At 46.5% G+C, this 25,851-nt stretch overlaps 1 protein-coding gene across 6 annotated transcripts in view; it reads right to left on the bottom strand.

The window, feature by feature from the left end:
• The window catches only part of FRYL (FRY like transcription coactivator), a 3,055,992-nt gene that overhangs the window by 2,134,250 nt on the left and 895,891 nt on the right, over positions 1-25,851 (bottom strand). For all 6 annotated transcript variants that reach the window (XM_069631694.1, XM_069631695.1, XM_069631691.1 and 3 more), the window contains one exon: positions 22,509-22,746. In XM_069631694.1, the coding sequence (XP_069487795.1) occupies positions 22,509-22,746 (238 nt within the window). The remainder of the gene's footprint in view (positions 1-22,508; positions 22,747-25,851) is intronic.

The raw sequence follows: 25,851 nt of genomic DNA, 5'->3' as shown, positions 1-25,851 counted from the left end.
GCTGCGGTTCTTCTAAACTTGTAACTTTGGGTTGGGCTTCCCTGAATTACTTTGGTGCTACTGTAAAATTGTTTCATAAGTTAGTACTTACCTTGGAAACTGTATTATACACTTCTTAAAAGTATACTGGGTGTAACTAGATATTAGATAGCGGATAGTTATGTACCAATAGGTCAATTACTTACCTTGAAATACACTGTCTTCCTTAAAGTGTAATAGGGTTTTGATTTCCTTGATTTGATTAGTGTTCGTACTTATCATAGCATAGCTTAAGGCCCCTGCAGAAAGTATATGAGGAGATTTAGAAGCTCTGAACTGAGTTCTGAAAAGTAATGTTGCAAGGAGTATACTTGTAACAGGGTTGGTTTATTATGCGATTTCATAACTGAGTGTCACTGCATGACTGACAGGATCAACTACCCTTGAAATACTGATTGTATTCTAAACTTATATCTAACCTGGTCTTATGCCCCAATAGTATATTACTAATCTGAATGTATAAACTTAGGTTTTTTTTTATTATAAAATTATTAAATTATAAACCTTTACAAACATAATAACGAGATAATAAAAAATGTCATAATCATTCAAAATCATTTCTTAATATTGAAAAATAAAAAGTTGCATTTAACCGGGCACATCATCTAACAAATATTCAGATTCCAAATACACATCTGTTCAGCTTCGCCAGTTATTTCATTTCATAAACTTAGGTTTGACTCACCTTGACTTGCTTCTTGCTATACCTTGGTTTGCATACCATAGGTATTGAGTTGTTTTCTATGATTGTGTTTATATGATGTTATAGTACTTACCTAAGATTTATCTTGCTCTACTTGTGTTTAAATAAACCCTTTATGTTTACAATACATAGTGTATGCTACAATTTCTTTGTACCAAACTACAGCCCTCGATCCATACCAAGATACGCCTGGCTGCTCTGTCCATGCTACCAACCTTCTCAGTTGGTACAGCCATATACTAAGAGTGGAGCTTATGTACTGTCTCAGATGTATGGTTTTATGAAGCCCTTAGCTGTCCTTTAGAAAAACTGCCCTAACACCCTTCACGCCTCAAGGTCGGTCCCCCCCCCTTCCACGTTGTTTTCTGTTCTGCCATGAGTGAGCCTGAAGAGCATACATGAGCGAGTACAGAAGCATAGAAGGGTGCAAGATGTCTATGCTCCTTCAACCTCAAATTCGAGTCTCATTTATTCTATTATTACTTCTCCTTTGGAATGAATCCATAGTTATACATTCCTGAGTTTTGCCTTCAGGGTTCCACACATTTTGATTTTTTTTTCTTTGTTGTTTTCCAAATAAACATACATTTTTTTATTTGCGTTTTTTGGATATTACATCTAGTTCAAATATAGGGTATCTGACCTAGATCGATGATAGAGATGACTGGTCGTCGAAGGTAACTCCTATTTTTTTTGTTTTGTTTTGGGGGGTTCGGAGGTCTGTTTCTTTGTGTGTTTACTCTATTCCTCAGTTAATAAAAACGACGATCCCTTCTTGATAATGGGATCGGAATGCAATCTGATGTATGGACCTCCCTGATCGGTATTAGTCTACTCAGGTCGCAAAAAGAAGCCGACTGGTTTCAGTGGTATAGAGATGAATGTCACCACTTTCATCAGGGCAGGAGACACGCACCAAATTTGTGTGCGGTGTGATTTCTTCTTGTAGAATTGGCTGAATCTCTAATATTCAGGAATAGGAGGTCGCCCTGTGTAGTACATGGGGCGGGGTATGGGAGAGAGAAAAACAGGGGAAAAATGCCATTAGGAACATGCCCCACAGTTTATCTAAAAATGATGGATAGATATGGTGTCTAAATCTTACCCAATAGAGATGAAACAATTCCCATCTATCAGGGTCCTGGATTCGAGCAGATTTAATTCAGCAGGTTTAATTCGGCAGATTAAAGCAGTAGATGCTCACGAGTACGAAGACTCCCAACACTTGAATATGTGGTAAAGATCTGAAGATGGATGCCTGAGGAGGGGCTTAGGTAGAGGGCAGTCATTGGCTGGGGGGGAGGAAGTATGACCCAGAGACCAGTGATTGGTTATTAGGATACCGTGGATGACGGGGAATATTCATCAGCATGTGAATCCATGCCAGACCCCATGCTGGAGAAGAACGAGTTACTCTCTTACCTGGTAAGGTTTTTTCGATGGGATGGTCCGACAACATATTCCATATCTATGACAGTAATCACCACAGCTGTGCTGCTTCGGAAAATCTTTCGGCGTCTGCGTCCTACGTCGATGACGTTGATACGCCGCCCTCGAGGACCTCCTCCGACGGCTGACGTCACTGGATGTTATAAGTAGGACGCACATAGCCTCAGTTGTAGTTTTTTCCCCAGAACGTGTGGCACCAGTCTTCTGCCAGTCTGACCACACAAAGCATTGCAGAAACGTAAGCTGCAATCGCATAAGAAATTCTGTAGCGGAGAAGGCAGGGAGGGAGCGATATGGAATACGTCGTCGGACCATCCCATCGAAAGAACGCTACCAGGTAAGAGAATAACTTGTTCTTCGAGGGGATTGGGTCCTCCGACGTATTCCATATCTATGACAGACTCCCAAAGCAGTACCAATGCAAGGTGGTGGGAAAAGAATTTAGAAAACAGAAATTTAGAATGCCCAATCAAATTGCGGAGTAAAGGACCGCCTTGCCAAAGGCCAGATCCTGCCCCCAGATGGAATCGAGGGAGTAGTGACGTACAAAAGTATGTACCGAAGCCCAGATGGCTGCATCACAGATGTTACGAATAGGAACACCCCTCTGTAGGGCAGTAGAGGCAGCCATACCCTTGGTGGAATGGGCCCGTAAGCCGACCAGTGGGTCCTTACCCACCAAGTGGTAACACTCAGAGATAGCCAAAATAATCCAGCGAGACAAAGTCTGTTTCGTCACAGCTTGTCCCAAACGCTTTCCAGCATAACCAATGAAGAGTTGACCGTCCACTCTGACCCGGGACATGTGTGAAATATAAAAGCTTAACGCTCTCCTAGGATCAAGCCTATGGAGCCTCTCCTCTTCCTTACCAGGATGTGGAGGAGGATAAAATGCCGGAAGAACAACCTTCTGGCCTAAATGAAATTCTGACACCACCTTCGGAAGAAAGGAAGGACGAACTCTAAGGACAACTCTGTCCTTATGAAACACAGTGAAGGGTGGCTTAACTGAAAGTGCCTGTAACTCACTCACTCTGCGAGCGGAAGTGACCGCAACCAAAAATACATTTTAAGAGTTAACAATCTCAAAGGGCATGAATGCAAAGGCTCAAACGGAGCACCCATCAGAAACTTGAGAACAAGGTTCAAATCCCAACCGTGCACCTGGAAAGGCGACGGAGGGAACACATTAGTGAGCCCTTTCAGAAACTGAGAAATCAAAGGAATTTTAAAATAGGAACACTCTTCAGACGAGCGCTTAAATATGGACAGCGACGCCAGGTAACCTTTAACGGTACCCACTTGCAAGCCTCTGTGGGCCAAAGAAAGCAAAAAAGACAGAACCATGGGAATGTCACATGCAAAAGGATCCACATTCTTAACCCTGCACCAGTCGCAGAACTTACGCCAACGGTACAGGGACTTTGTTGCTGGCCGTCTGGCCGAGAGCAACACCTCCATCACGTCTTCAGGGTGGTCCCACTCCTTATACCTCAACCTTTCAGAAACCAAGCGTGAAGGTTGAGGGATCTGACCTCTGGATGGAGAACCTGACCCCCCACCTCCCGCAAGAGCAGATCGTCTTGGTAGGGAAGACGACGTGGAGGGGAGATGGACGAGTCGAGAAGGTCCGGGTACCACGTCCTCCGGGCCCACGCCAGAGCAATGAGGATCATCCGGGAACAAAACCTCCGTAACCTCTGCAGTACTTGCGGGATGACAGGGACTGGAAGAAACGCGTACAGCAGTGGGAATGACCACTCCACCACAAACGTGTCTCCTAAGGCTCCTTTCGGAGGAAATTCCCGCGAGCAGAACCTCTCGCACTTCCGGTTGACACTGGATGCGAAGAGATCCACTTGAGGGGTCCCCCCAAAGGGCCAAGATCTCCAGGAGAATCTCCTGAGCCAACTCATGAGAGATCACGCTTTGCCTGCTCAGAGCATCCGCCGTCTCGTTTTCATCTCCGGCCAGATGAACTGCCGTGATCGAAACTTCCTGCTGGTTTGCCCAGAACCAGAGCTGCATCGTGACCCTGCCTGCCCCCCCCCCCCTTTTTGTTGAGGTAGTGCATGGCCACCGTGTTGTCCGTCAGGATCAGGACATTCTTCCCTCGCACAGTCGGCAGAAAAGCCTTCAGGGCTAGCCTGACGGCCCTCAGCTCCAACAGATTGATATGGAGTCTGGACTCCGACGGAGACCAACGACCGCTGACTGTCAACTCGTTGGCATGAGCTCCCCATCCCGTGAGGGATGCGCCCGTCACGATCGTCACCTCCGGGCAGGGTAGCCAAAATGGAGCCACCTTAATCAGATTGTCTTCGACGGCCCACCACAGAAGGTCCTGGGCGACCGAGGACGACACCTGAACAGGGTCCGACATCCTGCCGGAGGACTGAGACCACTGGAGCTTGAGTGCCCATTGCAAAGATCTGATCCGCAATCTGGCCTCTGGCACCAGAGGAATGCAGGATGCCATGAGGCCGATCAATCTCAAGAACTCGAACGCTGGGAGACTCTGGGCAAGCTGAAAAGTGTGCACCATCTGCTGAATGTGATGAGCCCTCACCTGGGGAGGAAAACACTGCCCAGGGATGTGTCGAGCACTGCTCCGATGTACTGGAGCCTCTGAGCTGGTGTCAAATGAGACTTCTTTAAGTTAAGGGAGAAGCCCAGCTTGTGGAGGGAGTGGCAGGTGACTGACAGATGATCCAGGACTTGCTCGGGAGAGCGTGCCCTGATCAACCAATTGTCCAGGTAGGGGTAGACGTGAATCCCCCCTTTCCTGAGGTGTGCTGCCACCACTACCATGAGCTTGCTGAAGACCCTCGGGCGGAGGTCAATCCGAACGGCAGGACCCGAAACTGAAAGTGCGAGTCGCCAACCGCGAACCTCAGGTACTGTTTGGATGTATCGGCACGTGAAAATAAGCGTCCTTGAGGTCGAGAGACACCAACCAGTCCTGAAGTTGAAGGGTCTGGAGGACTTGAGAGAAGGTAACCATCTTGAACTTGTCCTTGTCCTTCCTGAGGAGTTTGTTCAAACCGCGCAAGTCCATAATGGGTCTCAATCCCCCGTCTTTCTTGGAAATAAAAAAATAAGAGGAATACCATCCCTTGTTCCTCTCTGCTACAGGCACCAGTTCTATGGCGCCTTTCTCCAGCAGGGATTGAATTTCCTGCGCAAGGAGCGGATCCGGACTCTTCAAAGGGAGATTCCCCGGTGGATTGCCTTGAGGCCTCTGCCGGAAAGGAAGACAGTAGCCGTGGGTTATGATCTCCAGAGCCCACACATCTGAAGTAATGGCGCGCCACTCTGCAAGATGCTGCGCCAGCCTTCCCCCCAACCGGCGAACCCTGGGACATGGCCTCATGACTGAGCTGAAACGGCTGCGGCATTGCCTGAGGGCAAAGAGGCAACTGCCTGAGCGGCCTTGGCACCTCGAGTACCTTGCTTTCCACCTCTGGCACTCCTAGGGTGGCCACTTTGACTGGAAACTCCACTCGCTTTACCAAAGGATGAGTAACAACGAAAGGAACCTCCCCTCCATTGCTGTCCCCTAGGACGAAAAGGCAGAGGTTGTCTAACTGCAGCACCCAATGACTTTGCTGCAGCTTTTGAGGTCTGCAACCTCTCAAGGCTCTCGTCAGCCTTGCTGCCAAAAAGATGTCCCCCGTCAAAGGGCATGTTGAAGAGCCGGGCCTGCAGATCAGGAGCAAACCCCGACTTGCGCAACCACGCAAACCTGCGTATAACGGTGCTCGCCGCCATGGACTGGCTGACGCAATCTGCCATGTCCAAACCCGACTGAACGGCCTCACACATGGCATCCTTGCCATCCTGAACCATGGCAAGGAAACCATCCCGTTCGTCCCCTTCGGGAATATGTTCAGCCGCTAAGGAAACCCAGTTCCACAGAGTGTGTGTGAAACGTGACAAGGCACATACAGAGTCGGGCGCCTGAAGCACCATACGCCGTGACAAAAACACTTTCTTCACCCAGCCGTCGAAACGCTATGAGGAGGGATGGTAGGATACGACACCTGCTTTGTCGGGGCCGTAGCCACCTGCACCACCAAACTCTCCAGAGTGGGGTGCCTGGACAAGTAGCAGGGGTTGCTACTGGTTGGGCGGTATTTTCGCGGCAAAGACTTGCCCACTGCCGGGAGACTCTCCGGAGCAGTCCAAGCCGAAGCCACCCTCCTCTGAAGAGCCATATGAAACGGCAGTACCGGGTCAGTTGGTGGACCAAGGTTGGGGATATCCGTAAGGTCATCCTGAAGAAAATCCCCTGGGGGAGCAGACCATCCCAAGTACTCGGTGACCCTCGACATAAGGCGCCGGTACGAGGAGTCGGCATGAGTGCCAGGCCTACAAAACTCCACCTCCGGAGAGGTGTCTAGCCCACTAGCTTCGTGCAGGGACTGCCTCAGGTCCTCGAATTGGCTATGGCCCGAGAGAACCTCGTCTGGCACCGTATTAGGAACCATGCCATCATCAGAGCCCTCATCCACCTCTGAAATAAACTCAAGATGGCTGTAAGAAGGCACAGAATGTGAGCCAAAGCCATGCTTGACCTTGGCCAGAGCCTTTCTAGGGGGTTCCACCGAGCCATGGGGTACCCCCGTCGACACAGCCTCGAAAGGCATTGAGTGAATCGGCTTTGATGCCGAATGCGGCGCCGACGGCATCGATGGCGTCGACACAGGCCTCGAGCATGTCCCTCGACAGCCTGGGCGCCGATGGCGCCGACGACTTCTTCGGAGGCGAGGCCTGGAAAGAGTCCGCCGACGACCTCGGCGCCACCAGCATCGACGTCTTCCTCGAAGACACCACAGATTCACACGGTCTCGAGCGCGTCGGGGACCTGGTATGGGCATGACGAGAAAGATTTCCCTTGTCCAAGCGGGACCTCTCCCGTGAATCATGCAGACCACCCGAAGGCGTGCGAGCGGTGTCTCTCGACCGATCACGGCCGAAACCACTCGGAGGCGCGGACGGACCGGTGCCCTGCGATTCGAGAATCGCTAACATTTTCTTCCCGAAGGAAGCTGATTCCTCCGGCATCGCCTGCTTGGTAGGGTAAGCGACCCGGCGACGGGCAGAGTCCTCGGAAGAGGACGGGGAAGGCGACCGATGACAGCGCTTCCGGGAGTGCCTCGAAGAGGTAGAGGAGTGGCGGGACCGACTCCGAGACTGAGACCCACTGGACTTCCCACGACGACGCAGAGAGTCGTCTCTCGAATCATCTGTCGAAAGCCCCGCATACCTCGACTTCCGTGGCTTAGACACCTTACCTACCGATAACTTCTTGCGCTCCCGCAAGGCTTTAGACGTGAGCGACTGGAAGTCGACACAGTCATCCGTGTCAGGGGCCTCACCGAGGCACCAGAGGCAGGCATTGTGCGAGTCTGTAACTGACATCTTGGACCCACAGTCCCCGCACTTCTTAAATCCCGGACGAGGGGTGGAAGACGAGGTAGACATCCTTCACGAAGAAGAAACTTCACAAAACGAACAGGTTTGAAGAACCGAGAAACAACAGAAACTCCAAAGAGTCGAGGTGTGCCGAGAGTCCCGAAGCGAACATGTTCGTGGAAAAAACAGAACTGAGGCTACAGGCGTCGTACGTCCCACTTATAACATCCAGTGACGTCAGCCGTCGGAGGAGGTCCTCGAGGGCGGCGTATCGACGTGATCGACACAGGCGCCGAAAGATTTTCCAAAGCAGCACAGCTGTGATGATTACTGTCATAGATCTGGAATACGTCAGAGGACCCAATCCCCTCGAAATGTCTTCACACCGCCTGACGCACAAGTATTTAAGCAGTCATTTTGTGTAAAGGTGTGAACAGTACTACAGGTAGCTGCTTTTCAAAAAGCATCTAAAGGCATATTTGCAATGAAAGCTTTAGTAGCTCCTGTGTCTAGAGTAGAATGTGCTCTAGACGTCAAAGGAAAAGCTGTGTTTGACAGAGTAACACATTTGGATACATCTTCATTTAGAGATTGCTGACTTTGAGACAGGATCCCTTTCTCTACCAGTGGCAATGGAGACAAAGAATTGATCAGTCTTCCAAAGTGGTTTAGTTTTATTGAGGTAGTACATAACTGCTCATCTATCATCCGGCTGAATTGGTCTGAATATCTCTGCTCTAGTGTAGCATCCACAGAGATTGTGCCTCTCGGCAAGCACAGAGGTGTCTCTCACACAACTGTGGTGCGTCCTCTATCCCCCTGCACCACCCTCAGAGCTAAACTTATGAGCGCTTTTGGTGTGGCAATTTGGTGACAGTCTACTTTTTTTAAACTATTGGGTTGATTTCTCACTTTTTATGGAACCTACCAAAGTTAGCGCAACATTAAATGATTTGTATGTGAGCACCATACTGATGTGAGCTCCTTTGATTATGTTCTTCAGGGGTCGTTCTAACAACTTCTCTTGGTCGGAGGAAGGCGGACTCCAATTACCACCGAAACGTATGCAACCTTATGTGGACAACCGAGACAGGCAACAAAATAGGCAAATCTTTTTGAACACCCTCCACGTAGACCCCTGAACCCTTTAATTGCCTCGAGAGCCGTTTTTTCCAGCCATAGTACTGAATTTATAGCTAGAGAGATAGCCTGACATCCAAACTAGATTGGGATTTGTTGCAGAATCCTCTGAGAATAAAGGCTATTTTTTTATTAACTTTTGGATTACTTTTATTAAAGGCTGAGTAATCCTTCTCAGCCCTCACAGCAAATGTATATAAGGCCGATTGATTTAGCCAATTTGAATGTTGTATATTCATATCTTTGCACTTCGTTGTTTACTTGTTTATTGTTAGAATTGTTCTCTTGCATTTGGACTAATACAAAGAAAGTGTGTGATTAACCAAAAGTGCAATACAATTTGTTATATGGTGACAAATGAAAAATGTTGCGATATAATTTAACATGACTGGCATTCTGTGCTTATGAACTCCTGTCAGATAAGCGTCAAATTAAGAGTATGCACCAAGTTATCACACAAGTGAAATAGTTGTAATTTAGTTGCAGACATAAGTAAGTTTCCTGCCGGGCCAACCCCTTTCTGTTATAATTGCCTCCTGGGTTTGCATTTTAAAACATTCTACTGCTGTTTTGAGAATATATAAATAGCAGCTCATCATCAATTGTGGAAGTGTCTGGGAATGCACAACAGGTGTAACATCAAAAATTATCATGGGGTTTCTCCTCATGATTGGATGTAGTAGGTCAAGGCCCCTGTCACCGGGCACATTGAGCCTTGTGTCTGGGTCCTGGGATTCATTTCCCTGACCTCGGACATAATATAAGTCCTCATCTTGATCATATAGATCATCCTGAAATATATCCCCTGAAATATCAATCTGTTTTGGTACAGGAGGGGCAGCGTGAAAAACTGGGGACTTACGTCTAGGAGATTTAAAGAGCCTTGGGTCCTCATCTAAGGGAAGGGACCGTTTAGGCAACCTGTCTGAGAACTAAAAATTGAGACCTTATCCATACACTCTTCAAATCTTTCCTTTGACAAGTGTCTGTAGTTGGGAGTGTCAGGTGTGCAAACACAACCTCCTCAGGAAGAGGAGTTTTGTAACTTTGTAAAGACTGAGATAGGGTGGAAGAGGACTGGACATACCCCTGGGGCAAACCCTTGGGAGCCTGGGGGCCAGAACAATGCGAATCCAGTTTATGTTTTTTTGACCGTTTTTTCCTTAATTTAGGCCGAGTTAACTGTTAACTGTCAACGCACGTTTTCAACATGTCTGAAACAATTTAGTGGGAGCACCTTGGGAAGTGGAAGATTTCGAACCATGCGGTAAATGCAAAGGTGGAAGCACAGCGGGTTGAGAAATGAAAGATTCTCCAGGTTTCACCTAAGAACCCGACATCCATGTAAGTGCAGTCGGCTTCTTCGACGGTACCGTTGTGGAACGCCTGTGGGTTGTGTGCTTAACCATGGGGTGAGTGTGTGTGTGCCCCTGTCGAAAGTGGGTGGGATCCCCACAGCAGTGCGTTCAGCAGGTTTATTGGGGCCAGGGACTGGCACGTGGAAGCCAAAGCATCGGCAAACAATGTCTTTGGCTTCCGAAATGGAGCCGTGGGTGCTCGACTGCTCATCATCTGCTAAAACAGCGCCAGTGGGGGAATGGGATTCAGCCTGCATGGCATAGGCTGCCCACCGCTAAGTGCACTGTTGCTTAAGCGTCTGGGGCTTAAATAGTCGACAGGCCTTGCAATGCTGTTCATCGTCATTACACTCCTTATGAGTGTCCTTCAAAGGAAACTTCCCGTTACAGGAAGGGCAAAATGAAAAAGGAGTTCTCTCCATTATGAAATATCTAGATAAGAGCAGCCAGAAAAGGGAAAGCAAGGGGAAGAACAAGAAAAGGCATTCTCTGAGGAAGAATGTCTTGAAGAAGTCACCCACTCTTCCTACTGTGAAAGGCCAAAGCCTGATGTGAAGGCTGCAGCCAGTCGCCGAAAGTCCAGGAAGTCTTCAGGCAGTCAAAAGCAACAGTCAAAAGGACGCCAACAGCAAGTCGAAAGCTGGACTAAGGTTAATATCAATAATTGGCAATATATACGTAGCACGCTACGATCTCCGCATTACACGACTGATCAGTATGGTGAAAAAAAACAATCTGGGGCACCTCGACGTGTGAGGGATCATGGGTACACTACACGTCAGAGTTAAGGATAGGGTTAATGTCACGGCCAGGTCGACGCCCCTTTTCGATCTTCGAAAAAAATATGCAATACCCTGCGATTAACACTAGATGTCCAACTATATGCATTACATGTTATTCTGAGCAGATTCCCAAGCATCAGAACTGACATTATTCCTACCTTAAGCAGGGGCAGTCTTCACATCCAATCAACACGGTAGACGCTCTGTCCGACCCGGATACAAACTTTGACATTGACTGTGTTCTAAGCAAACCGCCATTACCAAATGCCTATGAACCAAGGAGCTGGGCATAAAGCTGGTTACATGCATTTTCTTACCTATAGCCCACCCATGGAGAAAAATGGAGACCGCGGTTGGTCCAGGGAAACAGGTTTCGTAAAGAACCAATGGAAGGCAGAGGATAAATGGGCACCTTGGCATCAAGGCAGTGTAGGTAGTTTGGGGAAGGAGAAGATGAACCAAAAAGCCAAGGGGAGGAAGGATGGTGTAAAGGTGGATTACTGAAAACGTGCAAGGTGAGTTACTGGTTGATAGGAGAAAGTGGCAATTCGGTGTGAGCATGTGCAAGGAGAGTGAGACTTTTCAGAGACAGGGTAGGTGGTGAATGATGAGGTGACTGGGAGAGCAAAGAAGGAATAGAAAGGAGAAGAGAGCTAGTGCGTGACAGGACAAGGAAGAACTCCAGGGCAAAAAGTATAAGTGGACAAGAAAGGGACAGACCTGTATGAGTGAAAGGCACCATTCATAATGTAGGACCTATGGTAGGATTCCCGTAGATTGTTCCCAGTGAGGGAGAAAGAGAAAGGGTGTTTAACCATAGTCCATAACCAGCAGCAAGTCGGTTATTACTCTTCTCCCCTTGCTCGGACAAGGGCTAATTGAGTGTTCTCGTCTAAGATTACTCGGGACAAAGTAGGATTTCCCAACGTCATCTCTCCTGTTTGCTCTAAGTATTGAACCCCTGGCTGAAATAATCTGCATGAAGCACGGGCATCATGGACTTTGTATATCGGGGCCTCCGGGTAGAGTATCGTTATAAACCGATGGCGCATAACTATTCGTCAAGAAACAGAATTGATCCTTCGGCCACTTCTTCAGGAGATACAAGTTGTTCGCCAATACTCTAGATCTCACATAAACTGGTACAAGTCGGAACTGTTCCCACTGACTAGTAACTTGAGCCCACTGCACGAGATTCTAGGATTTATATGGGCTCCGACAACGATCGCTTAGTTTAGTTTATTTGTAGAGCGCACCGATCCAGAAGGAAACTGGGCACTAAGCTTAAGTGTTACAGATAAAACAGACATGAAATATAACAGTATGATACGGGAAGTTAAGTATACATTATATGATAGTAGAATGTTAAAAGCAGTTAGGTATATACAAGAAATGTTTACAGGTTACAGGAATTTACATAGAAATGTACATGTCTAGACGTAGTTAAACAGCCAGATTGGGGTCTTGCTCACTTACCTAGGGATATGTGTTTCCAGTAACCGATAATCTGGCAAACTACATACCAGTTCTTGACTTTTGGTCAATGCTCCCCATATCTATATACGTTCACCTTTCTCTCCAGAAGATAATAATCTTTCAAAAACGCCTACATTATTTTAGTAATGTACCAATATGTCTTGGAAAAAGGTTTTTCAGGGAAATCCTATTGTCCTATAGGTTCGTCTGGGGTTCGGGCACTAGCAAGGGCTGACCCGGTGAAGACCTACGCCCTGGGGGGGCCTGGCTGTTTCAGTTTTTGAGTTGCGTTACTTGGTGGCAAAAGCACAATTTGCTACACACCGGTATGCATCCACCCCTACCCATCTCCATGTACACATTAAGGCACTCTGGGGCAAGACTGCTGAACCTAGGACCTGTAATATTTGGTACACAATAAAGGGACAACCGTTAGTTTGACCCGGTAAGGACAACAATAGGGGCGTGGGCTATGTTATTCCACCAGCTGGGTATAACCACTCTGTATAGCAGGAGCACCGGTCTAAGGCTTTTATGATATTTGTCCATAATAGGATAGGATGGTCCAACTCAAATGGGATGCTGTGCATATGCATCAGATGTTCCCCAATGGTACCTTCACTGGCAGGTCTGAATTCACTGCAAAAATTAGATGCACCCTGATAATACTACAATATGCGCAGAGAAAAGCTCTTAGAAAAAAATGCTGTCCTTCCCGGCCTAGCCCGAAACCCATGCAATACTTGACACTGTCAGCCAGGCACGATCGAACGCAGAACTATATCTTAAAGTACAACAGGCTGTCGGAAGCATAGCCGGCATACATTCCCAGTGGGAGATTTGCGACACCATGCTGTACCTGATGATGTGTGGGCACGATATTGTCTTCTCACTAATGAGGCATCAATAAATGTTAGGTACAGATTGATATTTTAAAGTGCTCAACCGGCTGCATCACACTCCTGCCAAAACAGCCAAATTCTCCCCAGGAACCTCGGATGCGTGCCCCCCAAATGTCTGTCACCGGCAGACACTCTGCCCATGTTCTGGACATGCCTACTGATATTGCAATTTTGGGCTGAGCTAGCCACTGTACTAGCAGAAATGACTAATATTCCCCCCAAATTGGTTTTGGTGAAATACCTCCTTGGAGACATTGGCAAGACGATTGTAAACCATAGGTGGTTTGATCTGGAGTGTTTAATCTCTAAGAGGTGCATCCTTAAACATTAGAAATCACATGCAGCTGCAACCCACTAGGACTGGTTGACGGAGTGGACTTATTCGAATCAGAATGTTCATGGGCAAAAAAAAAAGGTTGAAAGAACAAGATTGTGGCACTGAATCAGATTCTAGGTGCGCTGTCTCAGGGACACTAGCTGGTGACTTCAGACCTCCAGGACATTTACCTCTGCCAAACTGATCTGCTCACAGGAAATGAATGCAGTTTTTTTCCACAGACAATCGCAGACGGTTCTCAGTGTTGACGTTCAGGTTAAAATTGGTTCATTCTGCATCTCCGAAACTGCAACCTCCATCAACCATTCAGGAGATACCATGGGTGGGGAATTCATCCTTGTTACTCCCAAAGCGTATGTTTGGAGGACTTGTCACCCACACTCGCAGGAGCAGGACCTTGTTGTCCTTGTGCCCAAAAACAGCTTTAACTCCAGCGTCCCGCTCCTGAGAATGCTCCAAATGTGCTTTGCGCCAGTCCCACCAAGCCATGCCAGCAGCACGATTGTCTTCCTTGCTTTGGACATAACATATGTTCTCCAAAGTACATATCCCTTTAATCCATGATGGACTACCCTCAATCACTTGCCACAGACTTTAAACCCAAGGCCATTTTTATAATTTTGGAAAAAGGATGATCTCACACTACACGTAATGTCTGAAAAGTGCCTGCTGGATTTAACGTCGGCTGCATCATTTATCCCAGGGGTGCCATCACATAGGTTCTGTGTTGCGAGGCTTCAGCTCTCTACTGGTGACAGGAGGTGGGAATAGCACCACTTGATTCAGCACAAGCGTAATTTGAAGTTTAAGAGGTCCAAACCAGGCAACTGGACATTTCAAATATTCAAAATGTTCATAAGACATAGTATCCATTAGCACTGTAGTTTAGCTTTAAAATACATATTTGTATGTTATGTGGATGTATACAGTGCTCCACTGCCATTTGCATGGTCTCCAAGTGCTCTCATAGATCAGAAAGGGAAAGTGGTGGGGGAGGTGTGTTTTAGCTAGGGGAGTAGAGGGGAAAGACCAGATATGTTTTCAAGGTGGGTATTGAAAACTGATGGCATTTTGTTTCCAGGTGGGTGATCTCATGTGTTGACTTTCACGTTTACTCTAGTGATATAGTGCTTTCAACATGTATGCTGATTGAGTTCTCCTGCAATAATTGTAGGTTTTTTATGTTCAGCATGTGGAGATTGAGGTTGGTTGAGGAGGTTAGTGGATTTTATTTGGGGATATTTCAATGCAAAACACCACAGGATACATTATAGACCAATTCAATGCGCCCTCACAAAGACCCCTGAAGCTGAACACTGCTGAGCATAAATCTAGAGCAATGTGCTAGATCATCATAGGTTATTGGGATTTACACTGCACACCACTGCCACCCTCAGTTTCCAGGTGCTTGCGTGGATCCAATGAGAAGGCAGGGGGAGGAGGATTGCTATGGTCCAGAGTGAATGCAGGGCGCAGTGACTGATGCACACATTCAGAGTATCTAGGTGGATAGTATCTAGGTGGATAGTGATCTGAACTACAGCTGGGCTGGTTTCCAAGAAGGGAGACTTCTTGTGTCTAGTTTAGGAGAATATTGTAGGAGGTGGATGAGGTTTTATGGTTGTTAGACCAAAGCATTTAGGGTAGCAGTCTCTTGCAGGATGAATTTGGCTATTTGCAGTTAGTGATTCATGCAAATTAAAAGATGCATTCTTACCTTCATCATGAAGTATTAATAAGCACGGTCCTTCCTGTGACACTAATTTGCTGGTTCCACTCACTCATATGAATGTTGCACTGTCGTAGGAAGCAGGGAGCAGACTCCCATGTCTTATTTTTGTTATGTATTTGCCTGTATGTAGGGCATAAAAGTGGCAAGCACTGCAGTTACTTGCAGCTCAGTGTTAAGATTTCCAAAATCAAGTAGGTGGGTGGATTTTGGGAATTCAACCTAATTTGATGAAGTGAATACACAAAAGCCTAGCCCGACTCAATGACGGTGGGTAGCAGTGCAGCAAAGCTTATATTTAGGATGGGTGTGAGAGTGGTCTAGGGCTACAATGGGTCCACACAGAACACCACCAATAATTACAGTTAGACGGGCAAGTACAAAATATGAAACAGTTTATTAGGCATTTCAAATGCAGACTAAGAAATTAAACCTCTAAGCAAAAACTGACACTATAAAAAAAGCCAAAGGATAATATAGAACGCATTTGATTCAATAAATAGAACAGTTAAGTACTCCGATGCATAAAGGTCCCTAGAAACTCTCTAAAGCAAACACAAAAATGTTCCCCAGCACTTAGTCAACCAGCACCAGGCCCCAACCCATTTAAGGGCTGGACTTTCGAATTTCAAAAAGTTAAGGAATGTTTAGTAAATAACTCTCTCAATTCCATTACCATAGGATAGGCCTAAGAAGGGATCTATGACAATGTACCACACACTTAAGTTGAGACAGAAGAGAGAAGAGGAGGGAGAGAGACGAGGCTAATATATATATATACACACATATACACACACACAAACACACCCTTATCAGAGACAAGGGGGCGGAAGACACTAGTATGTCAATGTACCCCCTCAACTGAGATTTCTCCAGGGACAAATGCAGAAGTTCTGATTTTTGCTGAGACCTGAGTGTTCTGTGCTTGGTCCGGTCAAGGGAGAGCCAACGGTCGTGGGTGCAGAGGTCTCTTTCAGGGTTTACTTTTGTTTGGTCACGATGCTAGCATCGTAGTTCCGGGGACCTTTCAGCTGAGCACTCTTTGAAAAGAAAATATTAATATTTATGCAGAGCAGGTGACCTCAAGACACCTCCAGAGAAAGAAGAAGACTGACTGCACCGGGATTCGATCCAGTCAGGCAGTGAAAGACAATCTTCAATGGACGAACAAAGGAGCAGGTCCTGCACAGAATCCCCCGATGCAAGACGATTAAAAATGCAGGAACAGGTGTCTTGTAGTACAAGGTAATTGCTGCAAGTGCTTTCTGAAGTGAGGTAGCCCACGTGAGAGCTGGTCAGTCCACCAGTTGATCCAGGGACCCTTCCAAAAGCTTAGAAGAGACAGATCCTCAAGCACGTATAGAGACTAGTTCTCATCGATCCTCGGGTCATCAGCAGGCTGCTCTTCATAGTGGTCTTGGTTCAAACGATCTGTAGAATGGCTGCAGGAGTTATCTAATTCAAGATTTGGACTGGAAGCTCACTCAGGTCCACAAAAGATAAGGCTCAGCAACATTTAAACTGTCAGTGGCGATCCAATCCTGGATAGCCACTGGGCACACAATCTGCACAGCAACAGACATTGAGGCATCAGGCTGTGGGCTGGGACCAGACGCTTCCTGCCCCCCCTCATACGGCCGCACACTAATGTAGACTGTGGCACAAATGAGAACCTGCTAGAAAGGGGTGCGTGTGCATCTTTTTTTTTTGCAGAGGACTAATCCTTTGAGCCCACCATGGGGCTGCATGGAATGCTGAGAAAATAAAAGGAGGAAATAACCAAGGGACAGAACTCCCCTGCCCATGAATGAAATATGCAGGGGAGAAAAGAGCTGTCGGAAAAGAAGATGAGAAACCAAAGAAGGGTAGACAAAAAAAAGGGGAAGGAACGAAAAACATCACCTATCTGGTGGGCAACAGGCCACAGCAGCCAATCAGGGCAAGAGGACACTTCCAAGCAGAGCTGTTTGAAGGGGTATCCCTACAAAATATCCCCACCAAAAATATCGCCGTACATATGGCCGTTTGTCTCGCCATAGACAATATTTTTGGGGGGATAATTTGTGGGAGCGGGGGTGTCCCCCGCAGGGTCCCTGGGTCAATATCACTGCAAAAATATGGCAATATTTTTGTATCGGGATATTTTTGCGGGGATATGAACACATGGAACCGTGTGAAGGGGTATCCGGCTTCTCACCCGCATCCCTTAGACGCAATGCAGAGTGGACGGACCATAAACAATCCAGCAAATTTGCAGTGGGGAGAAGGGCAGCGTCATCATGTTAACTGGGATGCACTGCGGCAGCGCCTTGGTGTAAACAGCAGCATCCCCACGCCAACTGGACGCCGGCTGGAGTGAACATGGCACCGCGGGGCACAGTGGTGACATCGGTGGCCCCCAAAGTAACGCACTGCCCAGAAGATTTTTAGTGGGCGCTGATAAGGTGGCGAGTGCGGATGCCCACCCCCCCATTGCCTATGGGACCCACCTTAGAGTTGTAAAAGGCTGTGGGTCATTCAGGTACTGTTGCGTTTATATAACCTATGCCATTTGTATATTTAGGTTTAGAGTTCAAAGTAAGTTTATAGTTCTAATCGTATTTAAGGTATAGAATAGGAATGTTGTGTAGGGGAATAGTAGTGGGAATCATTTAGGAGAAAATGTTAAGTAGGTTGTTATTTATTGTGCAGATACAGAACGGAGGATAGCACAGGGGGGCCTTGTGCCCCGTGGTCTTGGAAGTAAGACCATGCAGAGCAACAGAGGCTTGAATCCCGGATCTGCGCTTAGAAACCGAACTCTGGTATGGTATTAGGCGCATTATAAAAAACAAATTCAATAAAATAAATAAATTGAAATAAGGGGGTACTGGGGTAAGAGGGAGTAAACAACCCTGGCGTGAGGTTGCAGAAGGAAGCAGCCACCCAAGGAGGCCATCCTCTGACCTCTCACGTTAGTGTGTGGTAAAGGGAATTCAACAGGGGTCAATGCGTCAGTCCAGAATTAAGTTACTTTTCTCAATAAAGAGGGGTCTCTGTTGGGATCCCTAGAAAATCCACATAGGTGTCTGTGCCCGGTCAATAAGGCAAAACTCTAGGTGTAACCCATCTCCTGTTGACAGCACTTTTATTTGGCTAGAGGGGTGTGGTTGGTGTTCCCATGGGCGACTTGACCTGAGCAGGGAAGCAGCGCTCCCTGGCAGGGGTTAGGGCCAGAAAACAGGTTTTACACACAGACCACCATAAAAACAGCTGATTTCTTTGGGAAAGAAAATTCCAAATAAGGCAACTTAGGCCCTGAGAGGAGAGGAGGGCGTCCAAAGATGAACATGGCCACAGGACAGGCAAATGCAGCGTAGCACAGCCATCTTAGAGTGCTACCCACTCTTAGAATCCATTTCCTGCAATAGCAAAATTGCATGAGAAACTGGAAACATCTGCTGCCACCAGCCCACCCTGGACACATTGCATTTGTGACCCAAAAGTTACAAAAGCAAAAGATAAAGATACAAGGTATCCTAACTGCACTTCACTTGTGTGCCATTGTAAAAATACAAGAAATCCATAAAGAGATAATCTCCCAGCACTGATAGTCATAAGGGAAGTCATAAGTCTCTCTCCTTTTAGCTCCAAAAAGTCAGAACAGGAGTCAAAGCAAAAAAGTGTTGTCCCATAGAAGCCTATGGGAGGAAAGACGCAAAAAGAAAATATTTCTTAACAGGCAGCTATCAAGATGTAGAGCAGTATATGATATACAGGTGGCAGGTGCTAGGGAGATTTATCATGTTTATGCTTCATCCCCCTCTCAGAGTGAGACCCCCCCCAGCGCTTTTTGCTGGACTTCTGGGCCTTTCTGAAATCCTGAATGAGTGGAGACTTGTTCCACTCATTAATTCCTATGGGCTCTGTTATTTGGATCTATTCATTGCTGGGGACCTTTAGGGTCGTCCTTTGAGATGCTTTTCTTTATCCTAGAGAAACTACAGTTCTTAAAACCTCAGTCAGAGATTGCGACACACCACCTTATGAGGAGTGCCAAAGGGATACCTAGTAACCCTTCTCTCTGCTCCTCTGACTTTGTAGCCCCAGACAATCTCCTAGTTATGGCTGGTGGCAGTGGACATGTTCTACCAAGTATTGTGTAACTTTTCTACTGCAGGCTATGTCCATAGTCTCGGTAGTGAACAATAGGGGTACCCAAGTACCAATTTGGGGCCTCCCTTTTTTTTCGCCATTACTACCGTGGTTGTTCTTTGTCAGCCCTTCTACCATTCTGGAAGGGGGAGACCTGGATCTGCATTTTGCCTTTGCCAGGAACCCTTGAGTGTCCCTGCCTAGGCTCCAGAGTGTCTGGGCAGGCAGAAAGTGGGGCAGGAGTTGTCCACCCCCCCCCGTCCTGTCTGCCGGAGTGCCTGAATAGGAACAGCTCCCACTCTGGGTATGGCTGTCATAATTGGATAGCCAAACAACCCCTTTCCGTAAATTGCTGAGAGAGATTTAAGAGGAGTGTGTTCTGGAACTGTATAAAAAGGTGAGGCGCCTGGAGTGAATAGTAAGTCTTTATTGGAATCTGAAGTAACCTAAGAAGACGACCAGAGATGCCTGCAGAACCTTTGCAACACTGAAGCCACCACTGCTGACCTGACCCAGGAACTCTGAAGAGAACGACTCCTTCCTTTTGAGTGATGGGAACAACCAGTCCCAAGACTAACTTTGTTTTGAGCCATTTCCTGAGTTCCTCTGAGTTTCCAGAGCTGCAGAAACCCAATACCAGGAGAACTGCTGCCCATTTCGAGTGCATCGTCGTGGAAAGGCCAAATCCGTCCATATCTTTGCTGAGCCCTCAAGGACACTCCAGAGATCCGATCCAACTCGCAGAGAACGCCTCAGCAGAGTGTGGTTCTGTACGAAGCAAAGAAGATTGACCAGGTGAATCGTGTCCTTTGTTGGTGCTGCAGAAAAGGCACCTGTTAGGGAGAGTTCTCAGAAATGTGCTAATTCCCTTCTACTTTAGAGACCCCCAGCTCTTTTGCCAACTTTAGGTCTTCATTTTTATCCTAGAGAGAGCAAGGCCTTTTTTCAAGAACAGATTGAGTGGAAACGAAAAAAAATTATTTTGATGTGGTTATCAACCGTTTTGTGAGAGGTAGGCGATTTTGGCCATTGTTGCCAACTGGACATGCATGGACAAAATGGAAGAAAAGGGTAGGAAAGCCGAATTGGAGGAAAGAAAGGCATATATTTTTGAAAAGTAGACAAAATTCCAAGTTTAGGAAGGGGTGATTTGCGTAGGTCAGGCCACAACTAGGTTGGGGAAACTGCCATAGATTGGGAGGAAAATGACCGAAAAAAAAGGTATGTGTTGGACATGGTTGGCTTGGTACGGCAATGGCTTCTATGAATTTTGAGAAAAGCAATGCTCTGCTACATTCCCCCCTACTCTTGCAGTTAGGAAAGCACACATTTTTTGTAGTGCTTTACAAAACAAGCAATACCACAAGCCAAACACTGAGCCATGGTACACAGGAGTTTTATGCTTACGGCCTGAACAGACGCACCTAGCATGTGTAGATCAGGAAAACCAATGTGGTGAGGAACGGCAAGCATCCATTTTTTGAAAGAGCACAGGTAGACCTTTTCAAGGGTAGGTGACTTGTGCAGGTTACAAAAGTGTATGGTGCCTAAAGCAACTAAATGTAGGTCACATTTGGGAAATGAAAGGGTTGTGTGACAGGTCAAAACGTTATGAAAACCACACAAACACAACAAATGTTACACCTTCCTGCGTTCCCACAGGTGTCCCGATGAAAACGGTACCTCACGTGTGTGGGTGCACCTACCTGTGCGCCAAGGGGAAAGCCTAAAACACAAGTAACCCCAAGTCTGTTTTCACACCTGAATTTCACACTTTCTCCAGACAAGCGCAACATACAGATATGGGCATCGGGTGTCCAAGCCACCAAGGAAAACAGGGAACCCCATGCATTTCCGAAAAGAGGACACCTGTGGGAATCCACACATGGCCAATTTGGAGGGGCGGCCCATCTCATGTAGCCCTCCCCAGGGGCAGATAAGGGGGGGCTGTCCTGCACTCCGCCCTGGGTTCAGGCGTCCGTTCCTAGGAGCAGATATCTGGTCCCAGGGAGGGCCACATGACATGGCACCCACTCCATTGCGTTGGGGGGAGGGCGGAGGGGAGGGGGTCAATGCCCCATCCCGTTGGAAAATTCCCTGATCCTTTGGGGTGTCCCACAGCACCCCCTAAAAAGCATTCCACCATTTTTTCCTCTGGTAACCCAACTCCCCTTGGTGCAGAGAGGCACATTGAAAGACATCCCTGTGTCACTGCACTGAAGGTGCTATGTGACACAATGTAAAATATGATGCCTGTGGAGTTTGTCGGACTCCACAACCAAAAGAAACAGTGTACAAAATCACATTAAAATACATGAGAGAGTGGGAAAAAGGGTCACACTCTCCGGGTGAAAAGAATCAAGTCCTAAAAATCCAGCAAAGTTGCTCGGGGTCTGTAAGGTGGAGGGAATGATCACATTTCTGAGAATTCTCCCCAACACCCTGCCCTTCTTTTTCGTTACCCAAACGAACGATCGATTTCCCAATTTACAATAGTAGCCAGGATAGCACGTGAGAGGGTATGTATTCTTGAGTGTACGTTGCTGAACTCGGAACCTCGTAGGTACCAGGCCTTAACCAAATATAAAAGACTAAAACGAAAATTGTCCCATTCCAGGAAAATGAAAAACTCCCTACTACTTGAATTGTAAATGTGTAATGTAAAACTAACTGTACATGATGTTGTCGAGTACTGTGCCAATGAAGTGTTTAAACTCGCACTCCCCATCTCATCCCGGTTATGGTAATCCAATCTAAAAATGTGATCATCCAAACCAAACTGTTTTATGTACCATACATTTCTGCCTTTTTATCCTGTCAAATGTTAAAACATATTGGATAAAATAAGTCACAAATTGGGAATTTTAAGAGAACATACAAATGATGTAAAACAGAGGATTACCAGCCAGACCACTATTCAATGCATGTGAAGCTTTGAAATAAAAACAGGCAATTTGATTCATTTTTTCAACATGATTAAAATAAACTAATACACCAATTAAAACGAAGAAAAATATAAAAGTGCAAACAAATGAGATTACCTGAAAATCCGGATTTCTATTTTGCATTTGAGCAGCTTGTTTCCACTGATTTAATAACTGCACAAGCATCTTAACAGCATTGTCCAAAAGTAAGGGGTGAACATCAGTAACTTCGCGAACAATGAAATAAACAAATCCTGAAAGAACATCTTCTCGCCAGTCGGGGAAATCGAGCATCAAAGCCTGCAATGTATTGAAGGCCAGGGCACGCAATTCTTCATCCATATGGACTGTAAGTCTACAATGAGGGAAAACAAAAATGATAATTTCTAGGTAATTCTAGGGTAATAGAAACAATTGTTTTATAGAACGAGATGCTAACATTGCAATCTTTATTACTAGAACCATATTTGGTTACTGTTCAGATGCTCAAGACTGATCTTCACTATTCAAGTACTATCGATGTCTGACCAATCAAGACTATGCTCACAATACTTCAAAGAATAATGTACACATCAGCCAAGGTTTTGCCAGAGTTTTGAAATAGGTTTTACAGAACAGAGCCATTTCTATTAGTTTATTTAAGCAATTTTGCTACAGCACGGACCAACATTAATCCTGGGTACCAAAATGCAGTACAACGTAGCTATGGATACAATAAAATAAATACATCATTATATGACGAATCCAGGGAATTCACTTCTCCCCAGAGCGGATCCACAACCCTCCAGGTGAGGCTAGAGTGGTGAGCCCACTCTGCAACAGCATCGCTAGGCGTCGAGGCAAGGGGGACCTCACCGGGTGTGTCCCCCCTTTGGGACAAGGACTCCTGTTCCCACGAGAAACTCCCTAGAGACTGCCACATCATCGCCTACATGTGTTCCACAAACACAGAAAGTCCTAACTGGTACGAAAAAGCACTGAATAGATGCCAGAATCGTACAGGCAAGTAACATGTCCCTTTAAATCCTAAGACCCCATACACTAGGATGAGTAGGCTAAATAATGGAAATCAGATGTACAGAAACAAGAGGCAGAGACAGCACAAGAGAACAAGCCTGAGTTTGACACTTGCTTGAAGCAGGAGACGGGAACACTGATAAAAGGAACCCAAGGAGAGGCACTGCGACACCAGGGCGCCAGCCGAGAATGAGAAATCTGTGGGGTAGGAGACCAAACGAAGGTGGGGCAAGACCATAGGAATCCAGTGTTGGGTAAGATTTCCATGAATGTAAATCTTCCTGACCAGTGTAAAACCCAGAACCTTTTGCTTGGACTTGGTGATTATTTTTCCTTGTACCTAGGTGAGTGGGAATCTTCCACCTCCCACCCCCCACACCTAGTATCTTACTCTTTAAGGGTGACCTTTTTATGTCCCGCCGTAGTGTGTTATTGGAGTTATAGTTTCCTATAACTTTTGGGCTGGGTTGCCCCTTTGGGCTTCCTTTTGTAATTTCTCTTATTATATCTTGGGTGAACTACTATTCCCAAGAGGAAAAGTGGGATTTCCGTAACCCTTTACATTTTATATAGTGAGCCAGCACCGCCCACCTCATATGGAGTGCTGGGGAGATACTCTGTATACCCTTGTGCACTTACCTGGCATAATTTGTGTTACAATTACAAGAACTTGAATGGCTGGTGGGAATGTAATTACTTTTATGACTTTTAGTCGTTATTAGTCTAAGGCTGTCAAATCAGCCCCGGTAATGCACAGCAGGGTCACCATTCTTGTAGAATGGTGTGCTCCTTTACCAATTTCTCATTTGCTTGTTGTTTCTTGGGTCGTCTTCTGCCGTCCTAGGTGGGAAAGATCTTGGTTTAAGTTTTGTCCTCTGCAGGAATCCTTTGTATTCCACGCCAAGGCTCCAGTGTGTCTGAGAAGGCAGGCAGTGTGGGAGGAGTCGACAAAACTCTGCAGCCCTTTGTCTTTCACCTTGCCTGAAAGGAATCAGTTTCTACCAGGGGGCTGCCTATTCTGATTGGACAGCCAGACCACCCCTTTCTGTAAACTTCAGGGAGAGTTTTCAGATGTTGTGCTGTAGTTCCTGATAAATACTCTGATCCTGGAAGATGCTGACCAAATCGACGACTGGAACCAAATCCCAACAGGAAGATGAAGAAATGATGGCTGTAACCATTTCCAGCAGCCAGACAGCCTGCAGTTTAACCAGAGCCTGAAGTAACCCTTCCTTCCAATCAACTTGGGGCTCCCGAAGAATGTGAACACTCCTACAAAGAGGCTGGTGATATCCACTAGTCTTGAGAATAACTGCAAAACGCGCTACCCCTCGACGTGCTGTGACCTTGCTGGGCTGCGAAACGCAAATACCAGGGGACCTTCAGTCTGAGCGCAGTGCAACGTCTTCCAAAGTCTGATTTCATCCAAAACCTTGTTAGACTTCTGCTGGACCTACAGAGACACGATTCAAATTCCTGAAGTCCCTCTCACCAAAGTACAGGACCGAGAGAGTGAAGAGAATCCGACTAGTGATAATGTTCATCAGGTACCTGTAAAAGGGTGCCAAATCCAAAAAGCTGTGAGAAGCTGTGAAAAATCCTGTTGGAAGTCTCCCCCGTTGATCGCTGCTGCCAGTTTCCCTTCAGTGTCAATTCCTTCAGTCTCCAAACAAAGAACCCAAGGACTGGGTCCTGTGCTGCTGCATCCCGAAGGCACCCACCCACAATCTCTTCTTTGCTGCTTAGATACGGTGTTGGCTTCGGTGATACTTGCCTTAAGTCTTGTGTGAATCCTGTGAGGCTGAATTGGTGATTCAAGTATTTGGGCGTTTGTCCATACAATTTGCCCAGGTCATAAAGCTCCAACGAATATAGGGAGCCTTCTGTGAAGTCCCTAAACCCTTTCAACTAACTTTACAGTGACTACTTATCTGAAGACATATCCTCTGGAACTCTGACTTTCCTCTACCTGAACCCTATACAGACTTGCCTACAGCTGGCTCCTACACTACTAGCGTCTCTCTTCTGCCACTGAGAAAACTCATGCGCTAGAATTAGGGAAGGCCTTTGATGATAAGAGGTGAGTTTTAGGCTCTAGGAATGGAACCTGCCAGCGCTAAGCTCCAATTATGTTGTGATTAAGATTTTAGGCAAGATCACAGGAGCGGTTTTGGGGTTTAGCCTAAGCCCCAGTTTGGTAAATTAGAAAAACAGATTTGTTGCTCCCGGCTATCTTGCTTGTAGTTTGTGAAATGATTATTTCTGACACCTTGGTTAGTATGAATTAATTTGTTTATTGTTCGTTGTTTTTCTGGGTGATTTTTTCTTTTAAATACATGTGTTTATAAAAAACATTCTTTGGCACTTGACGAGCAAGTTAGGTCAGCCGACACGTGTTTCGACCTTACGGTCGTTCTCAAGGCTGAACAATATTCAATTAGTG

The sequence above is a fragment of the Ambystoma mexicanum genome, chromosome 6q (assembly GCF_040938575.1).
Source record: "Ambystoma mexicanum isolate Mex_15411 chromosome 6q, UKY_AmexF1_1, whole genome shotgun sequence".
Taxonomy (NCBI): domain Eukaryota; kingdom Metazoa; phylum Chordata; class Amphibia; order Caudata; family Ambystomatidae; genus Ambystoma; species Ambystoma mexicanum.
Note: the sequence above shows the minus strand (reverse complement) of the source record. Positions and strands in the feature narration are given on the sequence as shown.